General features: G+C 36.1%; 1 protein-coding gene across 1 annotated transcript in view; it reads right to left on the bottom strand.

Moving 5' to 3' along the window:
- LOC124238077 (ankyrin and armadillo repeat-containing protein) overlaps positions 1-17,804 on the bottom strand; it is a 66,093-nt gene that overhangs the window by 1,826 nt on the left and 46,463 nt on the right. Inside the window, exons 16-22 of the mRNA XM_046658588.1 lie at positions 13,152-13,258; positions 11,110-11,232; positions 7,939-8,097; positions 7,113-7,230; positions 4,852-4,961; positions 2,905-3,101; positions 233-279 (exon numbers count right to left, since the gene is read on the bottom strand). Of these exons, the coding sequence (XP_046514544.1) occupies positions 233-279; positions 2,905-3,101; positions 4,852-4,961; positions 7,113-7,230; positions 7,939-8,097; positions 11,110-11,232; positions 13,152-13,258 (861 nt within the window). The remainder of the gene's footprint in view (positions 1-232; positions 280-2,904; positions 3,102-4,851; positions 4,962-7,112; positions 7,231-7,938; positions 8,098-11,109; positions 11,233-13,151; positions 13,259-17,804) is intronic.

Below are 17,804 nucleotides of genomic sequence, written 5' to 3'. Positions count from 1 at the left end.
GGATTTCTGTCAAGTGATGTTAGTACGGAAGACCTTAAAAGAACTGATTAACATGGGCTTGTAAATGAGAAGATATTTTAGGTATACAGAATTACAATAGCAAAAGTTCACAGTTAAACTTTTCTTTTTTGGTATCCTGGACATTTTGGATTTTTAGAAATGGAACACAGAATTATAAAGTTTCAGGGCTAGAAGGTATCTCAGAGCTCACGGATAAAGAAAAATCAATTACCTTTTTTAAAGACAGGAATTATGCATGGCCCTCCATTTTTCTCCAGACTGAAAGGAAAACATTTTTATTACAAAAACTAGAAATATATGAGACTTAGTACACCCAGGTACCATGTTCAATGCCTAAGGCTAATTTATACATGTTACCTGTACTAACTGTGCATGTTACTTGTATGTATTTTATAGTCACTCATTTACTCACTTAATCACTCAGAACATTTGGAACATTAAATCTGCTTGAAGTGATCAGGGAAAGCTTCAGGGAAGAAGAGACACTTCAGCTGGGTTTTGAAGAAAATAGTTCTTCAAATGGATGTGGGGGGAGGGTATTCCATACAGAGGGAATAGGATATGAAAAGTTACAGTACTGTAAAACAGCATAGCATGTTCAGAGGGCACTAAGTAGTCTGGTGTTGGAATTAAAGGCATCTGGAGGCATGATGGGTGATAAGGTTGGAGAATAAAGATCAAGTCATTTTATGTATTAAGAATACGAGAGTGGTCCCGCCCAGTGGCGCAGTGGTTGAGTGGAGTTCATGCACTTCATTTTGGCAGCCTGGGTTTCACTGGTTGGGATCCCAGGTTCGGTCCTACACACGGCTCTTCAAGCCATGCTGTGGTGGCATCCCACATACAAAGTGGAGGAAGATTGGGTCAGATGTTAGTTCAGCCACAACCTTCCTCAAGCAAAAAGAGGAAGATTGGCAACAGATGTTAGCTCAGGGCCAATCTTCCTCACCAAAAAAAAAGAACAAGAAAATTTAAAACCTTATTTTCAAGGCAATGGAATACTAATGAACTATTTCAAGGCAAAGAATAGCAAGATGTACCTAAGTGAATATTGTGTGTGTGTATGTATGTGTGTCTTCAAAAGAAGTATTATTTTAATCAACATCCTATACATGTAATATATAAATAAATTATTACAAAATTTCCCTGGTAATAAAATATAAGTCTTGATTGAAGTTAATATATTAAAGGTGGTTATCACAAATGTATTCCTGGTTAACTTAAAGAGGAACATTTGCTGCTGACAACTTTAATGAGGCTCCGGCTTCAATCTGTTCATATGCCAACTTCATGGCTATGGAGTATCATGGATATAGGGTAAACTAGCCTAGTGTTAGGCTCAGATTACTTTTATTTTATGCAGGATCAGTTAACACCCATAAAATTATGTCTGTCTGCATACTTCAAAACTTACACATCCACGGACCCTTCTAATCTGCCCTTCTTGGGGCTGGATGGGGCCATGGGGATAGAGAAGTGGTATACACTCCCCCCAAAAATGCTATTATGATCCCAGCCACAGTCAATCTACTTTCTGTTTCCAGTAGTGATATCAAGAAATATTTTGTGGAAGGATATGGTTATCTATCCCAAAATTTCCAAACTTATCGTAATAATCTTTCCTGTAGTTTCATTTAAACCAAACTCCTTCATAGGATTATTATGAAAATTAAAAGGAATAGTCCGTATAATGCTCTAAGGAAAGTGCATAGCACTCTTAATTATGGGAGTGATTGTTATTTGCTTACCAGTTCCACTTCACCTGGTACCCATTCTTACAAGTTTACTAACCACTGGTCACTGCTTATAATCCTGAAAGTTGGGTGTTCACAACTCCAGGGGAGTCATTCACCTCATAGTCATCGTAGATTTGTATAGTTACTACAACCATTTTCCAGTACATGTCAGTAAAGAGTCTTGAGGAAGGGGCACCTTTTTCTAATTCCCCAAAATTTGCCACATGGACTAGCTGTGGGAGTGACTGTGTAAAATAATACTTCCATTATTTATCCTAAATTAATTTTTTGAACCAGTAAATATTATTTTTTAACATTGTCAATTACAGCAATTATAATGTAGATTTCCCAGGCTTATTATATAAAATTAGGTAATCAGTTTGGGGTTTTCAGTTTTTCAAAGAATTAAAATTAAAGTGACTCTGAAGATGTACTCAGTTTTCTCTGTACTTAAAATTGATTTATAGAACTATGATATGCTGTTGTATCCTGTTCTCTTGTCGTAGAGTTAATAATTTATCTTGAGTAGCTCTGTTTCCTATATATTAATAGCACTATTTACTGCAAAGACTTGTAATTCAGCTACATCTATGGAAGAAGAGAAAGTATGCCCATTGTAATGAGATTCTCATCTTCTCTCTTTTTTCAGAAATTTAAGTTCATGATGAAACTACAACACTGAATAAATGCCTGGCAACGTTTCCCATTACTCCAGCCACCGGGTCTGATTTAGCCGTCTCCCCCCCTGGGAGTGTGGCCTAGCTTTGGATCAAGTCCGAAAGTCCTATTTGATGCCAGAGTTATGGTGTTCCTGGTTAGCGCAGAACTCTCAAATGTACCCCAGTCTACCCCAAAATGGCTCCCTGGGTCAGACTTGGAGGCAACCAGTTTCCCAAAAACTTTCCTGAAATGTGAATAATCCCGGCCGGACAGGATCCCCAAGATCTGGTTGTATTCTTGTCTGCACTCACAATTCTGTTGCTAAGTTGGAATTAAAACAGGCTTTGGCAATGAACATTTAGAATGAAGTTTATCCTTTGGTATAGAAGGCATATATTCATATCATTTCAATGACGTTCCTTAAACTTCCTTAAAAGCTCCTCTATCAATAATTTCACTACTGCAACTTCAAATATAAGCACAATACCTTAAGGAAGGAAGTCCCACTCTTTGTTGCATTTGAAATTCCTTTAAAAATGCTGGGTTAATACTTGCATCTCTGCTGATATTATTTGTTATACGAAGGAACTGATTAGGCTTATTCCTGCATTCCTTTAATAGGATGCGGAAAGCATTTGCATTGTAAGTTAAGTAGCCAAGAGCACAGGAGCAAGCTGTGCGAACCTAAATGAAAAAGAAACAGTTCCTCCTTAACCACGAGATTTGTTCGTAAAATGTCTAGCCCAGTGCTCTCATTAGATATTTCGCAGGAAAGTCTCTGTAGCTATGGACAGCAGATAGGTATGTCAACCGATGGCAATCCACAGGTGGAAACCTGACTATATTTTTATAGAGGGCTGTCAACTGCTATCCATTCCTAGTAGTTGTTCTCAGTCTCAACTGCATTTTAGAATCACCAGGAGTTTAAAAAAGAAAAGAAACGAAGAGAAAGTCCACCAAATGAATCAGACTCTTGGGGGTAGAATGCGGGCGTCTGTATCGTTTTTAAAGTGTCACAGGTGATTCTAATGTTCAGCCGGGGTGAGAACCATTGAGCTTGTACTGTGACAGTGAGTCTCAGTCTTGATTGTGCATTGAAATCACCTGAAAAGCTATGAAAATTACTCACGCTTGGGTTCCACCCCTAGAAACTCTATTTTGGGGTGCAGCCCGGACATCGGGATTTTTCCAAACGGCTCAGGTGATTGTAATAGGAAACCAAGTAAGAAACTATAGGAGAAAAGTAAGTTAAGAATATATGACTCATGAGGCTGGTCTGGTGGCATAGTGGTTAAGTTCATGCATTCCACTTCAGCGGCAGGGTTTGCAGGCCTGGATCCTGGGCATGGACCTACACACTGCTCATCAAGCCATGCTGTGGCAGTGTCCCACATACAAAACAGAGGAAGATTGGCACAGATGTTAGCCCAGCAACAATCTTCCTCAAGCAAAAAGAGGAAGATTGGGAATAGATGTTTGCTCAGGGCCAGTCTTCCTCACCAAAAAAAGGCCACTCAGACCCAGCAAAGAACTCAATTTCCCACTTGCAAAAACAAAGAAACATGGACAGGTATCAGGCCACAGGACTCCAACAAAGTAGTTTTTTCCTTCTTTGAAGGAAATACCCTCTGCTTGTGACCCTGAAGTAATTAGGTTGTTCATATGATTCATTAAAGTATACTCCTGGGCAGTTCTTGGGAAAATCTGTTAGTGGTGGCCTAAGAAATGTCATAGAGTGAACATCCCATGCGGGGTACCAGAAGGTTGACATTTTGGTCTTTACGTTGGCATCTGATTACTGTATATGCCCATATATCTTCCATGCTTGAACAGTGGTTCTCAGTGTATGGTCCCTGGACCAGCAGATTTAGATTCTGGGAACTTGTTAGAAATGCAAGCATTTTGGACCTACACCAGATGTGTTAGATCAGGAACTCTGGGAATGGAGCCCAGCAATCACCTCCAGGTGATTCCGATGTCCCCTAGAGAAACCCTGCCTCAGACCTTAGGGAAAAGCAGAGGGGAGCACTCAGGCAAACCACTACCATGGCAGCCTGGCCTTCACACAACTGTCCAAGGGATTCCACTTTCATTCATTACAAAGAACTAGAGAAATGACTTAGTGAGATTACAAAAACTAACCAGCTTTTGTGAGATATTTTATAAATATTTTAATTAGAAATTTCTGTATCATCGATGTAATTATTTGTAGATTGAATCTTCAATATTCAAGTTAAAACAAATGTGCACATTTTTGTGGGTACCAAAATTATGGATGGCAGATGTAGTACAAGAAAAATCATCTAATTTTGAGTTAGTAACATGAGCTATTACATAACACAGTCAACCTCTGGAGAAATTAGCCCACAGAAGTGAGAGAGAGGCAAATTTATATTTTTAGGACATTCAATTTTAGAATCACTTTTGTTTTTACCTCTTCTTTTTCTGAGTACAAATGATAGCAGAGCCGTTGGATTGTCCCTAATGTGGTAAATGCTTCTGGAATACCAGCTCTAGAATGAGCCAGGCTAGCTATTAAATTCCCTAGAAATTAAACAAGAAAAAATGCTTGTGTTATTTAATGGATATAAACTGACATACTGTGCTTTTGTTCATTTGCACATAGTATTAAAAAGGTTTGAGTCACAAGACATCTCTGTTAATGAAGAAGTGCTGAGAAAAAGCATGTATATGTTAAATGTAGAATAAACTTGCCCCAAAATTATGGTTTGGTTTTCTGTCACAAACAGTAAAAGTTAAATAGGTTTATTTAAGAGTGGGGAATTTTGAAAATCACAGGTTTTCTTCCCCATGGCTTCAGAATATATTTTGTTTTGAGGTTTTAGAGTTTTATGACTATGAACATAATGACTGAACTACCCTTAGAAAATTTAATATGTCGTTTTTGCAGTTCAGATGGCTTTGAGTTATGAAGAGGTTAATGGTATTTTTAAACCAAGCAATGTATTGCTTTTTGAAGTTTAAAATTATTGAAGTTCTTGCTGTAAAAAGAAGTTTTGGGGGTTGAAAGTAATAAAGTGATCCAGTAATTAAGTAAATGTGCAGCTGCCGACTTAAAACTATTTCATTCGTACTGATTTTCTTTTAGAACTCTCATGTGATATTCTTTCACAATATTCTTGCTGTGTTGGAATAAATGTAACACAAATTTTAATGTATTTTTACATTTGTGAGTGGATACTTTACTGAGGTATTAACTGGGTTTTTCTTCTTGTATTTTTTTCCAGCCTCCATTATAAGCCAAGAAGCCCTGTGTACTGATTGCCTCAGGTTGGGGAGGGCTGGGTTGGAGGACCTGGAGCAAAAATTGTCTAAAGATAACCTTTCTTTCAGGCTTATATTTTCAAAAGCCTGAGTTTATAGAAGGCATTATGCTAGGAGGAGGGGAGAGAGGTGTCTTTAAAGATGGGGAGTAAGAAATGGGGAACAAATGGAGGAGGGCAGAGAATCTGACTAGGAAGGAGATAGCAGGAACAGGTGCTTTGAGTGGGAATGGCTAAGTGGCGCACATAGGAAAACTGGACACTTGGCAACATAAATCCCTGTCTCTGCAAAACTTCTGTGTTTTTGGAGCCTCTTCAGGGAACCATGTCAGCTTGGACATTAAGCACGTCGTTTGTTTTACATCATACCTGTGGCCTGAATATCCTGCTTTGCTTGAGGTGCCCGGACATGCATATGACTCTGATGGTGGAGTGCCAAGAAAGTCTAGTAATTTTTGAGATTCAATTCCTACCAGCCTGGGGAAATGAATCTTTGGAAACTAGTATAATATGGCATTTCTTGCACACAAGAGTTTGTGGAGTAAAATTTTAACCCACTATAATTGTTTTTCGGAGTCATAGAATTACTATGACATTGAATTAAGAATGTTATTTAGATAAAAATATAGGTAATAACTACTTTTAAATGTCTTTTTCCCAACTAGTTTCATCAGAAAGTTTGTGTTTGCTTGAATTTTCCTTCAATACCACTTGCTTCAATTCTTTCCATTTCATTCCTTCAATTTCCTTTGTTGCCTTCAGTGATCCATTTCAGTTAAAAAACAAATACCTTATTTATTTGTTTTTTGGTGGTAGTCATTCCACGTGGTTGTCGTTTTGATACTGTTTTCTGTTGCGCTGAGAGTGATATATCAAGTTAGTTAACTTATTGATCATCTGGAGAGTCAGGTCTGGAGTAGACAGTTACATAATTAGCATTAAGTGTGTCAAGAACTCTATTGGGCCATTTTGCTTTGTTATATTACATAGCAATGCAGAGAACTCTGACATGTTAGCAAAATGTGCACAATTGGTCAAAAGGAAACAAGACAGAGCTATATCAGTATAAATCTGCCACTATTATAAATCAGTGTGTAAATTAATTTTGTTGTTAGCTCATAGTTGAACTCTTATTTTGTATTCTGGAAAAAATGATAAGCGTTTGAAAAAGTAATTAGGAAATCAAAAAGGCCATGTTCTGGGTTAACTCTGCTCCTATTTGGGGCGCAGAGTAGACTCCCATTATTCCATGTAGACTTACTGTGGAGTTCCATGTGGGCTTACGTGAGTTCATTCTTCAAACCGTGTGACAGAGCATCAGGCTTATTATTTTGTCATTGCTCATATTACAAAAAACATTTTTTTGAAAATAGTTTTATGTGGATACAATTAGCTTCTACTTATTTCCTACCTGTCAAGGCAGTGGTAGCAGAATGAGCTGAATACAGGCTGTCAACTAAAATAGTAACACCTCTTGCAGACAAAGTAATGTGGTCCACATCTATAATGACTTTAGCCAATATGATAATCTAAAAACAAAAAAGCATAGAATCATTGAACATTTTCTACGCAGCTTCTCTTATTAAGCTTTTATGTTTTTGGGGTACTTCTAAGGAAGCTAGGAGGGGTAATTGGTTATGATTCAATAGAAGAGAAGCCGGTGGGAGGGGAGGAGCTAGAGTACTTGTCCCTGTCTGATCATTGCAGTAACTATAATAGGCCATATTCTTCTTTTTACAGTGTTTGCAACTTTTGCGTCCTTGACATGTGGGTTCATAGAAAATACTTCTAAAGGTCATAGGCTAGAAACAGAAGAGAAAGAATATGACTAAGAAGAACCCGGATACATATAGTTGTCGCAGGTTGAAGAATCAGTGTGATCAGTTAAAGATTTGCAGTTAGAAAACTTGCTTGGAAGCTACCATGTTTTTCTACCTATTTCCTTGTAGAGGTGGGGGAGGAAAATACTACGGTCTGCCTATCAAACTGTCCGGGTTGTAATAAGCATCGGATGAGGTATAAGGCAAAAGCTCCTTGTAACTTGTAAAATTCTATATAAATGAAGAAATTCGCATAGATAACAGAGTTTTTATGAGGTTGAGGGGGTTGGTGTAAAAACTACTGTGAATTCTACAAACCAGTAAACATTTTTCCAGATCTAAAAATTTTTCTAATTTTTAAGTTTTCACTAAAAAGAGATAGTTATTGATTTGAAGTTTTAACCTCTAGTTTTATACCTGAAATGCTGCCATCACCTTCTCAGTTTCAATTGTTGATTCAAGAAAAGGTTCAAAAATTGATATGGTCATTATTCCACTTTCCAGTATTAAGTATTGTTGAAAGCGATTATTGAAGGCAAAAAGGGTTAATGCATAGCCTGCTCTTAAACAAATATCCTAGAAATAGGAGAAACATGCATTATCTTTAACTTATTTCTTTTTTATGTTGCTCAAGTTAATAGGTTTTGAATTCTTGCCCATTAAAATATATTGCATTCCTATATCTGGGAGTAAAGGATGACATTATCAGTAAAAACAGATAATAAACTTACCCCAGAATGTTACTGAACAGAGAAAATAGATAATTAGTTGTGATATCAGGAAGAAGAAAAGAGGAAAAATTTTAATTTTCAAAGGGAATGTTAGATTACTGATTATGTGGATAAATACCTAAACAGTAACAGGAAACTCCATAATTTCATTGACCCTCAACTTTTTTGTTTCAACATATTTTTATTTCCATTTCAACATTTCAAAGTAGAGTTGATAAATCAAAACTTCCCTTGTATAGCATGCTATCTATATGTTGTATTTTATGCATTGTGGGATGATCTCTATCATCTTTTAATATAAGATCACTTGTAAAATTCTATTATATTCTAACAGGGAATAAAAGAAAAATGATTTACTTTTAAAAATCACCTTTTAACATTCTGGGACTGGGTAAATAGAGCAAAACCAAATTCTCCCTTAGAGTCAGCCTACTTGCCAAAGATGAACACGTATGGTAGGTCTTCCAGAAAGATCCAAAAGATAGAATTATATCACTAAATCTTATTTTCACTATTTTATTTGAACAGTATAGTACAGAGAGAGAGAGAACTACTAATCTTAGTGAGTTTTCTTCTGCCACTACTAATCATTATATAAAAATGCTATACGGGGGCCGGCCCGGTGGCGCAGCAGCTAAGTTCGCGCGTTCCGCTTTGGCGGCGGCGGGGGGGGGGGGGGCGGTCCGCCAGTTCGGATCCCAGGTGTGGACATGGCACCGCTCATCAAGCCATGCTGTGGCAGGCGTCCCACATATAAAGTAGAGGAAGATGGGCACGGATGTTAGCTCAGGGCCAGTCTTCCTCAGCAAAAAGAGGAGGATTGGCAGCAGAAGTTAGCTCAGGGCTGATCTTCCTCAAAAAAAAAAGAAAAATGCTATATGTACATACAGAAATATTTACAGATAAAATTATATGATGCCTGAGATTTGCTTCAAAAATAATATAAGGAGAGTGAGAGGGTATTTAGATGAAATAAGGCTGGCCATGAGTTGATAATTGCTGAAGCTGGGTCATGGGAATATTTAAGTTCATTATGCTACTCTCTCATTCTATATATGTTTGAAATTTTCTGTAATAAAATTAAGTACGCACAAAGTAGTCACCTGGCCATAAGCGAGAAGAAAGGTATTAGGTACAGTCAAAGGAATAGGGCCAGAGAGTGAAGCCGGTGGTAAGAGGCTGGGAGGAAAAGGAGAATGAGTGAGTGTGGAATGAGCAGTAGAAGAAAAGGGAGAAGAAGGCGTGTACCTGAGGACTAGGGTAGTGAGAGTAAAATGTGAAAGGAAGAGGAGAGAGGGAAGAAAGGTGGCTCAGAGAGTCAGTCAGACATGAATTCAGCGTCCTCAACCTATTATTCCCCATGTAATTACCTCAGCAATTCTCCATCTTTTTGTGTACCACAGTAGAGTAAAATTCTCTATTAAAAAAAAATAATGCAATGACTTCATTTCTCCTCTTGTAACCCTCCTTTCTTCCTGCAAAATCTCCCAGAACTGAGAGAGACATAGTTGTAATTTCCTTCCCCGATTGCTAAAGGCACTGTAGACAACAAAAGTTCCTGAGTTTTTTCAGGGTTAGTGCTATTCAAAGTGTGGCCCAGGGATCAGTGACCATCCACAAAATGGCTGACAATCGGAAACTGAGAATAAGCATTTAAAAGAAACAGCTCTTCTTTACAGTTAAATACAAATTAATACATGTAGAAGGAAGAAGAAGGGAATTTTTAAAAAAATCTCCATTAGGCAAATGCTGCAGTAATCACTGTTGCATCGGTGGATGCTCAATTGGTGAGCAAAAGTATGATGCAAAACAGAATATTTGCATAGTCTCCAAGTGTCTCACCTCAAGATACTTGTTACTTACAAAGAGAAGAACAGTAACTTTACAGTGAAGAAATATGGTAGACGCTACTTTAACCAAGTACCCAAAGTTAGCATTGCCAGTTACGAGACATAACATCATGTACCCTTTGAAATGATGCACTGGGAGGGTGAGTAAAGAAGACCACATCACTTCTCTGGTAGTCTTGCCAAAATCCATGACCTCAATGTAGTCACGAGAAGACATCAGATAATTCGAACTGAGGGACATTCTGTAAAATAACTTGGCCTGGACTCATCAAAAATGTCAAAATCATGAAAAGACTTGAAATCATGAAAGACAAAGGACAGAGTTTCACAGACTGAAGGAGACTAAAGAGACATGACAACTAGATGCAATGTGGGATTCTGGATTGGATTCTGGAACAGAAAAAGGACATTGGGGAGAAAATTGGCAAAATTTGAATAAGGTCTGCAGATTAGTTAATGGTGTTGTATCCATTTTAATTTCCTCGTTGACATCCAGAAAAGCTGGACAAAGGATATGTCAGAACACACTGTGCTATTTTTGCACACTTTTGGAAAGTCTAAAATTATTTCAAAATTTAAAGTTTGGTTTTTAAAAATTTATCTCCCCATAACACACTGCTGGGAAAAAGCTATTCCTTCATAATAAAGACTTTGAGGAGCACCACTCTAGAATAAGATATTAGAATATTCTTAATAAAATAAGAAGCAGATGGCTGAGTATTGAAAGGTCATAAAATTAGGTTAAAATTTTATCCAAGAGAGATTTGGTTTTTGGCTCTTCACCAAGCATGAAAATTGCTATATTTTAAAGATGGAATGTGACAACTATGAAAAATATGGAACAATATTATTCCCTCATTACAAACTAAGGCCCTAACAAGGAGATTTTACATTTCTTAAGTAATACATTTAAATATTACCGTGAAAAAGACTTGATGATAATTTGAGGCTGTGGTCTAAAAACCATTTTCTTCTAAATGAGCTTTAACATTTTGTAAACATATTACCTTATCTTGTGAGTGAAGAAGATAAAGGACATCAGCATACTTAAATCCTTCATTTTCTTGTAATTCTTTCTGTAACACATCATTCCTTAGGACAATGCATGCCAGGGAAAATGCCACTTCAACCTAAATATGTAGTTTTCAGAAATTAATTTATTTTTCACCCATGGTTTATCAAATGACATATTTCTTTATACAAACATTTATATGGGATATTCTAATTCCAAGACACTATAAAATCCATTGAGGGAGGCTGGCCCTGTGACCGAGTGGTTAAAGTTCCGCACACTTCACTTTAGTGACGCACATTTGCAAGTTCACATTCCAGGTGCAGACCTACACCACTCATCAGCCATGCTGTGGAGGCATCCCACATACAAAATAGAGGAAGACTGGCACAGATGTTAGCTCAGGGTGAATCTTCCTCACCAAAAAAAAAAAAAAATCCATTGATTCCAATTCTCTGACCAATATTTAGAGTGACACAACTTCTGGAGGAGTGTCCCTTATAATTTTTAACAGTTGGGAAAATATCCTTCTGTGTGCCAGCACAACCACACAGCTGCATCTGAGGGCATGGGGGGAGGCAGCCAGGCCCAGCAGGACATGTGAGGTATTATCTATGTATTATCTGAAGTGCATAGTTGTATCCCTTCCACATCTAAAAAAATTATTTTTTAATTCCCTGTCATGGGTTAAGAAGGTCTTGTGAACATCTTGTTAGCTGCTGACCACTGAGTTGTAAGGCTTTAATGGGACGCCTATGAACTGAAGCAAAGCATTGGAGAGTAGGACTGAAGAGTGCTTTCCCTCACGTAGTTCTGGAGTCATTAATGCACATTCTAAGTCCTTCGAGGAGTAAATGAAACTTGTTTACTATTGGGACTCAACAGATAAGTTTTTTTAAGTACTACGTTATGCATTTCTATGTAAAATGTTATGAATTTGAAAAGCATTATTATTGCAAAAATATTTTGTTTAGTAGGGAATCTTATTTGAAGAAAAGTATTGAAACGTATCTATGTTCTAACAAGTTTAAGAACTCAGTGAAAACATACTGAAATATAGGTGGATGCAAGTGAAGTAAACTTTTGCCATCAAAATGTGCATTTTAAAATAAAAATGTATTTTTACGTAGCATTTTCCATAGTCTTATGAAATTTACTTGTACTTTCAAAGTCAGTGTAGTTTTTACATATAATTCAAGCCAAAAAAATTGCTAGCATATGCTCCTTCCTTTTGTTTCCTTAATCAACTCCTGTAATAAAATAATCTCTTTCACAGGCAGAAAAACCACATAATGTATGACATCTTTTATGTAACAAAGATATTCCTTAAAAGAAATAATGCTATGTTTACTTACATATTTTCCTCCCATGTTATTTCTATTTTCTCATTTCCAACAGAACCTATATTAAATTCTGAAGAGAAAATTTATTTTTTGTTGTTATAATTTCCTGCCTGGCTAACTGTAGATGTCCTGAATTTCCAAAGCCTTGGTTAAAGGATTTGAATAGATGTGAATGTCATTTTGTTAAAGACATTTTACTAGAAGTAAATGGAAGAGTGAAGGACTCTTCAACAAGTCACAGTAATTCTTTGTAATGTCCACCCTTGAGAAAACTATCGCTGCCAGCCAACACAGGCTGCTTGGTAGAAGGCAGGGCTGTTTTGATGGTGTAGCGCTGTCAGGATTCCCTTACATTTGACAAGTGTTGCTACATAAATCACACATCCTCGTTATCCGCACCCAGTTTTAGCAACCAATACCTGGAAGAAATTCTGTGAATAATCAAATATCTGAGAAATAAAACGTGTTTGATAAGTAAGGACATAAGACTTTAATACTATATTTGAAGAAATCATATTTTAATAAAATTTACTATCATTGTAGCAGCTTTTTTGCTTAAAACTTCTAAGATTTTGTTTAAAAGATTAAATATTTTTTATACTTGTGAATTTGCATAAAGAAACAATTATTCTTAAAAAGATATTTCTGTTAGTTTTTCCTGTATCAGAACAAAATCTTAAAACCTTATATATACCTTAATGTTAGGAGAAGGGTGATTTCTCAGTAGTTGAATAAGTACTGGAAAGGCATTTTCCTCTACAACAAATTGTTGACTAGTGGGATTGCTTGTGTGGGCAACACCTGTAAGAATTCACATGTCAATCAGGTAATATTTTTTTCCATCTTGGAAATGGTAAAGTTATTTTTGGTTGTTTTTGATATTTTTGGTTGATAAAGTGTCAAGCGTAATATGCTTAGTAAATTGCAAAAGGAAATGCTATATCGACACTATTTTACCTGAATTAATTTTTCAAAGGCAAAGTGAATAAACATGGAAAATTTACTGTTAGAAGTATGGATGCGAGGCCGGCCCCATGGCCGAGTGGTTAAGGTCGCACGCTCCACTTAGGCCTGTTTGGATCCTGGGTGCAGACATGGCACCACTCATCAGGCCATGCTGAGGTGGCATCCCACGTAGCATAATGAGAAGAACCTATAACTAGAACATACAACTATGTACTGGGGGGCTTTGAGGAGAAGAAGAAGAAGAAGAAGAAGAAGGAAAAAAAAAGAAGATTGGCAACAGATGTTCACTCAGGTGCCAATCTTCAAAAAAAAAAAGTAGTATGAATGGTTTTCTAATAGTCTCAAAACAAGGAAATTAGAAACGCCAGACTATCGAGGAATAACAATATAATAGCTATCATTTATTGAAGAATTATTATGTGCAAGTACTTAAATTTATAATTTCTATTGTTTTCCATAGAAACTTTATTTTTATAAAAATGACTAGATCAAATCACCTGGTTAAAATTTCTGGATTCCTTAAATGAACATACTAAAAAGATAATCTTACTGTCTCTTTTTATAATGTACTACTTTAAATTGTAGGCCTAATCTCAATGAAGAAACGTTGTCATCTCTCTCTAGTGGATATGTATGACCAATTTTAATTTTAATGTTTAATTCTGTTCTATTGCCAAGAAATGTCACAACATAAGTACAGTGGGTTTATGTACTTAAATATAAATACAAGATTGGGCCTCTCTATGAATAATGAAGAGAAGCCACCTACTTCTGATCTGGGGAAGTTTGAAGAAAGTGGGAGCAAAGAACACTTTTGTTTCCCTTGTTCCCTACTCCCTTGCTGGCTACCTGGCGATGTACACAAACACTGATTACATGAATATTCTTCATTCAGCTGACAGGTATTGAATGCCTAAAGCACCAGGCACTGAGGTAGGAAGTAGGGCTAAAAAGAGGAATTAGAATCTCTGCCCTCAAGGAGTTTATATTCTCTAGGGGAAGCAACTATTTAAATACACGATTTCAATACCGTGCAATAAGTGCTTTAACAGAGGTATAGAAAAGTACAATTGAAGTGCCGAAGAAGGAGTGCTTACTTCAGAGTAGGTGGGAAAAGGATACGTAGGGAGATTTCAACGGGTGAATGTGCCAGAGGTGGGGTCAAAAAAAATGAGTGTTTTTAATAATAATGTTTACGATAATGATGATGGTGGTGGTATAAGGAAAATACCTTCAAATCTCTGACTGAATCTTCACGTTAATAATGGGATGAAACTCCATTAAGTTGGGAAAAGAACCACTACAAGCAGTAGGCTGAACAGTTCTCAGAGCCCACACAGGGCTAGAGATGGTTTGTGTTCCTACTGGCCAGAATGTAGATACCTTATAACACAAGGGGCTATACAAAGGATCGAGACCTCGGAAAGGTATCATCTTTTTAACAGTGAGATTAAGTTAGTTCCAGAGTAAAGTCTGCCCTAGACTTGTCCTACCAAACTTTAAAAGCTACTGCAGAAGGATCAAACTGCAAAAGGATCAAGTTGATCCCAAGGAGAGTGCCTGCCAGAACAGAGCCTAACTCTCTTTCAAGGAAAATAAGAAACAGCATCTGTCAAATTAAAACTCACAATGTCCAGCATTTAATCAAAATTTCTTATGCATGATTTTAAAATATGAAATACCTAAGATAAAATTGACAAAATATGTGCAAAAATTGTATATTGAAAACTATAAAATTTTGCTGAGAGATATTAAAGAAGACCTAAATAAGTGGAGAGATATAACATGTTTATGGGTTGGAAGACTTGATATTATTGGGATGTCTGTTCTCCCTAAATTTATTTATAGATTTCATGCAATTCCAATCAAAATAACAGGAGATATTTTTCAGAAGTTGACAGGCTAATTTTTAAAATAATATGGAAATACAAAGGACCTGGAATAGCCAAAACAGCTTCGAAGAAGAATAGTAAGGTTGAAGGACTTATACTACCTGCTTTCAAGATTTATTGTAAACCTATAGTAATTAAGACAGTGAGTATAGCATAAAGATAGACATATAGGTAACTAGAATAGTGGAGTCCAGAGAGAGATTCACAAATAGCTAGTCAATTAATTTGCACAAAAGAACCTAGGTAATTCAATGGAGGAAAAGATAATCTCTTCAATAAATGGTGCTGAGGTAATTGGATAGCCATATGCAAAAAAAAAAAAAAAAGAATCTCAGTCATATGCAAAAATTAACTCAGAATTGATCACATATCTAAATATAGAGGAAAACAGAAAACCTTGATGATCTGGCATTTGGCAGAAGTTTCTTAAAGAGGACACAAAACCAAAAAGCTAAAAAAAATTAAAAATCAATAAATTGAACTTCATCAAAATTAAAAACATTTGCTCTTCAAAAGACCCTGTTACAGAAATGGAAAGACATACCATAGACTAGGAGAAAATATTTGCAAAACACATGTCTAACAAAAGACTTATACCTAGAATATATAAAGAATGCTTACAACTCAATAAGACAACGCAATTTAAAAAATGGGCAAAATGTCAAACAGACATTTTACCAAAGAAGATATACAATGACAAATAAGTACATGGAAAGATACTCTAGATGATTAATCATTAGGAAAATATAAATTAAAACTACAACGACATTTACTACACATCCACTAGAATGGCTAAAATTATAATACTAAGTGTTGGCAAGGATCTGAAGCTACTGGACCTCTCTTATACTGTTGGTAGGAACACAAAGTGGTAACACTACTTTGAAAAATAGTCTGGCATTTTCTTTAAAAGTTAAACATACATCTGCCATATGACCCAGCAATCCTACTAATAGGTATTTAGCCAGGAGAAATAAAAACATGGGTATATATGAAGACTTGTACTCAAATGTTCATAAAAGTTTATAACAGCAAGAAATTGGAAACAATCTAAATGTCCAGCAGTGTACGCATGGATAAACAAGTCATATATATTCATATTTATTAGGGTTTTCCCGAGAAACAGAACCAACAGGATACATATGTATGTATATATATCATAAGGTATAAAATTAACCATCACACCATACAATGGAATACTACTCAGCATTAAAAGAGAAGTGAGCTATCGATACACACAATAATATGGATGAATCTCAAAATAACTAGGCTGAGTGAAAGAAGAAAAAAAGAGTACATCGGTATAATCCCATTTACTTAAAATTCTAGACAATGCAGGTAATCTATAGTGATAGAAAACAGATCAGTGGTTATTTGGGGGTAGACGTGCAAAGAGGGAGGGATTACAAAGGGACACAATGAAACCTTTGGGAGTGATGATTATATTCATTTTTTAATTGGTTATGGTGTCACAGCTGAATACATATGTCAAAACTCAGCAAACTGTACCCTTCAATGTTTTTTTATATTTTATTCTTGCTTATTTTATTTAACTATTTAATTACATGTAAATTATATGTCAATAAAACTAAAAAACCCCCAACATTTAAAAAATTCTAGGCATGCAAAAAATCAGGAAAATATGATTCATAATCAGAAAAAAATCAACCAATAGAAAGAGACCCAGAAATGACAGAGATGCAGGAGCTAGCGACAGGGATGTTAAAACAGCTATTTTAAACATGCTCATATGTTCAAGAAAGTTGAAGAAAACATGCACATGATGAGGAAGAAAAAGGAAGGGGTGTGTGTTTGTGCAACATTCTAAGCTGGTGAATTTGAAAGCAAGAGTTTTGTTCTGTAATTCTACCAGAGAACCCCTTGTCTACAGCAAATGTGGACAGCTTTGAGTGAACTAATGAGAAGAAATTGAATACACACACGTACATACATATATATCAGGTATCTTTGTGTATATGTTATCATTTACTAGAATTTTAGAAATATCTATAATTTATACTGTAATATCTGGCTAAAAAAAAGAAACATTCTTTTATCTGACTGATTGCCTTGGTACAGTTAATGAATTTCTGCAAAGTAGCTTTTTCAAGCAAGGAGGGAAAAAAATTTTTTTGGAACAAATTCCTACATTCTTTATCCAGCTAGACTAGTTTTTGAGAAAATACAATGAACTAGAAATAAAGATTTTTTTTCTCTTGTCTATAAGAAGCAGTCTACAATTAGCCCTATACATTCATGAAGGTCAGCAAAGAACACAAATTTTTATTTTTGGTAGGTCAATCACTGAAAAGTCCACATTTTTCAGATATCCCAAAATGTTAATTCCTTTGCCATGAAAGGAACGACTAGCCTTAGTGGTCACTTTGTGAACAAAGAATGATTAAAGAAAGACTAGAATTAAAACATGGGGGCCGGCTCTGTGGCCGAGTGGTTAAGTTCGTGCGCTCCGCTGCGGCGGCCCAGGGTTC

This window comes from Equus quagga, chromosome 4 (assembly GCF_021613505.1).
Source record: "Equus quagga isolate Etosha38 chromosome 4, UCLA_HA_Equagga_1.0, whole genome shotgun sequence".
In the NCBI taxonomy this organism is placed as follows: domain Eukaryota; kingdom Metazoa; phylum Chordata; class Mammalia; order Perissodactyla; family Equidae; genus Equus; species Equus quagga.
This window is presented reverse-complemented; position numbering and strand designations above follow the sequence as displayed.